Source organism: Phaethon lepturus, unplaced genomic scaffold (assembly GCF_000687285.1).
Source record: "Phaethon lepturus isolate BGI_N335 unplaced genomic scaffold, ASM68728v1 scaffold10137, whole genome shotgun sequence".
NCBI lineage: Eukaryota > Metazoa > Chordata > Aves > Phaethontiformes > Phaethontidae > Phaethon > Phaethon lepturus.
Window position 1 is genome coordinate 80,074 of NW_010551132.1, and position 5,531 is coordinate 85,604.

The following is a 5,531-nucleotide window of genomic DNA, read 5'->3' on the forward strand; positions in this document are numbered from 1 at the left end:
AATGAGAGTGTTGCCACTCTCATCAAACATCATTAAATGTAATGAATGGCACCATATTAAATAAAGGCCATTCAGGTTTTGCAGATAGTTAACATGGTAATGAAGTCACCTATGCATATGCAGTGGTAACTCATCTCACCAGACTGTATATGTCAGTGTAGGGGTCTTTAAGTTGGTCATCTGAAGTCCCTCATCAAGTCAATGAACAGAGAGGCAATTTTAGAACCTGAACTGTTGTGGATCTCTGCATCATGAGGAGATGAATCACAACCCAGAAGTGCTTATTTCACTCCACGTATTAAAAATGGCGTTCAGAGCTAGAGATCTACTTTACTGATGTCTACTTTACTTTAAGATGAGAATTGCAATCCTGTCTAGTTTTCCTCATCAAAATTGCTTTCTACTGGGGCTCCAGTGGCAAAGCATGTCCAGAATGACTGTCCAGCTTCCTGTTTGCTTGCAGCTTTAAACTCTCATGCCAGGCCAAGGTTAGCCAGCCTTGCATAAATGGAGCAGAACCTTACTAGAATCTGTCTTACAGACTGGAAGGTCTCATTTTATTTGCAAGGTAAAGTAGTAGTAGTAGTGTACAGCATGTTTTCTAGAGCAAAAACACTGATTGTTTTCAGAGAATTACCCTCCAAAATACCCATGGGCATGAAAGGATAATGTGTATTTAGAGCAGTTATCTTATAAGGCATGATTCTTCTCACTAATCCAAAGATCTGTTGGTTCATGTATGTAGGTAGCGCACCTAATGCTTAAAAGCTCTTCATATTCTCTCCAAATGCAGTTATAAAAATAATCTCTTGAGGAGTAAGTTGTTAACCCCAGAGGTAGTAAAGCCCCTAAAGTAAATATATAGATGTGTGTATGTCAACTGGGAAGCAAGTGTTTGCCATTCTGATTTAAAAGTGGTGCTTGCATAGCAAACAAAACACTGTAGAATTTTATTCTTATAGAGCATATACAACAAAGACCAAATCCAGAGCCTGCAGGAGCTGGCATTGAGCATTATTCATGAATACAGGTTAAGTTTATTAAGGGGTTTGCAGAAGTAGAAGAAACCTGTTTTGGGATAGATTCACAGAACCCAGGATGAAGCCGTAGATATTCACAGAATCACAGACTCACAGAATAATTAAGGTTGAAAAAGACCTTTAAGATCATCAAGTCCAACCGTCAACCCAACACCACCATGCCCACTAAACCATGTCCTGAGGTGCCATGTCGACACATTTTTTGAACACTTCCAGTGATGGTGACTCCACCACCTCCCTGGGCAGCCTGTTCCAGTGTTTGACCACTCTCTCAGTATTTTTTCCTAATATCCAATCTAAACCTCCCCTGGTGCAACTTGAGGCCATTTCCTCTCACTCTATTGCTAGTTACCTGTGAGAAGAGACCAACACCCACCTCATCACAACCCCCTTTCAGGTAGTTGTAGAGAGTGATAAGGTCTCCCCTCAGCCTCCTCTTCTCCAGACTAAACAACCCCAGTTCCCTCAGCCACTCTTCATAAGACTTGTGCTCCAGACCCCTCACCAGCTTCACTGCCCTTCTCTGGACACGCTCGAGCACCTCAATGTCCTTCTTGTAGTGAGGGGCCCAAAATCATCCTTTTATGTTTTTTTTTTCCCCAATGTACTGGCATGCATATCAGGAAAATATGTCTTTAAATTGTAGGCCACACTTACAGCTTCCCTGTTGGCTGGCTGCCGGAAGATATCTCCGTCAGCATGTTCCCATGATAATTCTCCATCTCCTGTACATGAAGCAGAGCAGTATGAGTTAGGAGAGTAATTGTGCAACACCTTGGGACACACGTAGGGGAAAAGTCTCATCCAGCTTTACAGCTAAATTTAGGGTGGAGGTTTCATCAGCGTGTAGAAGTGCCAGTCTGTAGTCTGACTTTATTGTACTAGATTCTGTAGAGACCAAAAGGAAGATCCCTTCCCAAACATTATGCAAACTCAGGATGAAGATTTACTTCCAGATTTATGCGGCTTAACAGGCTTGCTATGGGCAAGGTAATTTCCAGCAGCCATTTGCTATGTGATCTCAGGCAAAGGTGAGGAGATATGACTTAGCTTAGCTCACAGCGAAAGGCCTTCCATCTTCCTGTGACCTTCCATCTCCTGTGAGGGAGGGAACCCACAAGCACAGTTACTGTTGCTCAACTGACATGTAACTTGACCGAGAATTGGATCCTGAATTACATTTTTGTAGTCAGCTCTGAAGTGTAGCCATTAATGAATAACATTGTATTATATATATAAAGAAAAAGTAAGGCATACTTTGTCCTGCAAATTTCCTGCCCCTGTATCTATATAGTTGTTTTTTCCCTCTTATTTTTGCTTCATTTAATAAAAACTGATAAGTCACAATTCACCCCCAGGTATGATTATAAACCAGGAAGGTGCTTTCATCTGTCTGTCAAAGACAGACTCTCATAAATAGAAGTGATGGCTGTGCTCAGTGCATGATTTATTAGACACAAAACAGCAACTCTTCTAGGAAGCCAGGCACATGCGATGAGTTACAGCAGGATGTGTGAGAAGTTGGCCCACTAAGACCGGATCTCATCTAAGCTCATAGAATCCTGTATTTGCATGTAGAGAGTATGAAAAGTTCAGCACTGCTTTTTTGAATCGGGCCAATAGAAGGACTATATAATAAGGCTCATAGCACTAAGGACACTTATAACAAAGTAAAGACATTCTGACTTGTCTTTTAAAAGAGAAAAGGTTTTGCTAGAGCACTTGCCATTTGTGCATGTGATGAAGAAGTAATGAATGCTTTTGAGAATCAATGTGAGGGACTTGCAGAGCCAGGCTCTGGTTCCTTACAGCCAAACATGTGATTCATGGAAAGGAAAGTTGGAAAGAAGAAGAAACCCTCAGTTTCTATTCAGGAGTAGTGTCCAGCTGTTTTTGTTAATAAAGACAACTTCATAAATACAAATATAACCAAGCATAAACTGTGGTGGAAATTACAGCAGGGAAAAATCAGTTCAGGCTAGAGAGAGAATGTGGCTTTAAGAAGTTTTTAAGAGAAGTATTTAGAGGTGTTCCTCGATTAAGACAAGCCATGGAACTTGAACCGATATCTGATTCTTGGAAAACTTGTACAAGAACAAGAGAAATCATTTAGTGTGGAGCTGAGCTTGGAATTTATCCCAGCCTTGGAATTCAGATACAGGTACAGATAAAATGGCTTTGCTAGTAGCTCAAAGCCTAGCTCTGGATACGCCAAGAATTGCACTGGAATGCAGAGCAGTACCACCACATCAGGAGCCTTACACTAATGGCACAGATCATGGGCTTGGGTCCTTGAAGGAAGATAGCGGCTGCAGCAGTAGTAGTGTGTGATAGTGGCCTGGGAGAGCCAAGGTGCTGATGCAGGTGTGCCTCTGGTTCTGCCCTTAACTCACCCAGATTTAACTCAATCAGATCCATCATGGATCCACTACCTTATTGCATACTGTGTATCAGCATTTTGTCCTCTATGCAGTTTTAGAACTTTCCCCTTAAGGGGAAGTTGGATCCTGACATAAATCAGCACCTGAATCATAGTGCTTGGAGCCTTCTCTAGTCAGCAGTAGAGGAATGAATAGGAATATCAGCAAATTTTAATATATTATGTTAATACATTTGGCCATGCAGGGAGCAGAAACTGACTCACAGTTTCCTCCCCATCAGCTGTGCTAGATCTTGAATGCAAACATTTTGTTTAGGTTTGCATTTCATAAGAATCACAGAGGGGAGATAAAACAGCTTATGCCCTATTGAAAAGGATGAAGTTGATTACAAGATAAATGATCATTTTAACATTTTTAAATAAGAGTATTAGACAGTGGAATACATTAAAAAAAAGGTGCATCAGTGGAGACACTGGGTCATTTCTACTGCATAATCCAATTTAATCTCATCTCTTGTATAGAAATTCTAATGAACTTGTTTCTCATTAGTGACTCTCTGGCTAAAGTGACCGATTTCTTTAGTGTAAGGCTAGTTTATAGCATAGCTATGTCTGATACTTCATACATTGAAAGTCAGTTTGATTTTTGTAACTAGCAAAGGTTGGTTTCAAATACAGATCAAGTAACTATCAGGGAACAGATACTAGGAATCAGATGATTAGCAAAGATTTACTTTAATTGGCTGTCAATGTATTAAATTTAAAACAGTGTATCACTAAATTTCACCATGGGAAGTCATGACTATCACCTTGCCTGCTTGAGATCAGAAAGCTGTATAAGCAGTTTTCCTGGAAAAATGGTTCAAGATTTGTAAGGATACTGTGCAGCAACATGGCAAAGCAGCAGAGAATGAGGAACAATCTCCATGCTTAGAGATCCTCATCCTTGCTCTGACTGAGCTGCTGTATTTAGGCAGCACATAGCATTGCCCTGCCAAGAGATTAGTTCAGGTCCTACATCGTGCCACACAAGTTAATTACCACTGCATCTCTGCAGGGTTAAGTAGCTTAGACGGCTTGCTGCACTGACATGACTACACAGCTTCTATCCAGGAACTTGTTCCTTCAAAGTGTGCTGTGCTATCTCTGCATCACGCTGCATTATTAAACACTGATGCACTCTGAAGTACTCTCTTTCTGGTTCAGCCCCTTCACCACTCAGAGCTTTTGGTCTAGCATGTGTACTCAGTAAACTCTTTAGGACAGGGACCATGGGACTGTTTGTGTTTTACAACTCTAGCACCATAGGCAAAATTATACAGCCAACAATATAATAGTCCTTGTTTTTACCATGCAATAGTACTGAGTCCAAACAAGCAGAATCTCTACAGGATATAGGTGCACAAAGGTGCAAGCAGGAGAGTTTTTCAAAGCAGCCTTGCATCACTGATATCAATAGAGTGGCACTTCTGAAAACCATAGGTACCTTTACGTGCTTATCTACATCTTTGAGAACTGGTCATAGGTGCTTAGATACCCTAGAAGTGGTGATTCAAATGCCACAATACTAACAGGGACATAAAGTACATTTAGAAATTCTCAGACATTTAGATGGGCTTTTAGACATACATTTAGGTTTAGACATTCAGAAAGGCTGGGAAGGCCCCTAGAATCAAGTCCCCTGTGTGTATAAGATCTAAAATGCAATTGCTAGTACAATACTGAGTATAAATTGACACCTAATTTAAACTGGAGTAATTGTCCTTACCCTCTGAATTGAAATTCTTGTGTCTTGCATAACTTGAGTGGGTCTGGTAACCTGTCAGATAGAAGCTTGTCTTTTATTACAAAGCTTTTCTACCCAGAGCAATGGCAGCTATTTCAACACATCATCTGAAGCCCTGATTTAGCTCATTATGGGGATGCAACTTTATCATCAGTGCATTCTCTCCTTCCTTCAGTTTAGGAAAACAAAGGTAGCAATCTTACCCTGCTGGAATTTGAGGTTTAATTTCCCAACATGCATTGGATTGTAAGTACATGGGAAATTTGCAGATAGTATCCTGAGTGACAGTGCTGGTGCACAGACAGGGCTCTGACAGGGGAAAGAG

General features: G+C 40.8%; 1 protein-coding gene across 4 annotated transcripts in view; it reads right to left on the bottom strand.

The window, feature by feature from the left end:
• The window catches only part of CHRDL1 (chordin-like 1), a 40,523-nt gene that overhangs the window by 9,180 nt on the left and 25,812 nt on the right, over positions 1-5,531 (bottom strand). For all 4 annotated transcript variants that reach the window (XM_010290792.1, XM_010290791.1, XM_010290790.1 and 1 more), the window contains one exon: positions 1,698-1,765. In XM_010290792.1, coding sequence (XP_010289094.1) covers positions 1,698-1,765 — 68 coding nt within the window. The remainder of the gene's footprint in view (positions 1-1,697; positions 1,766-5,531) is intronic.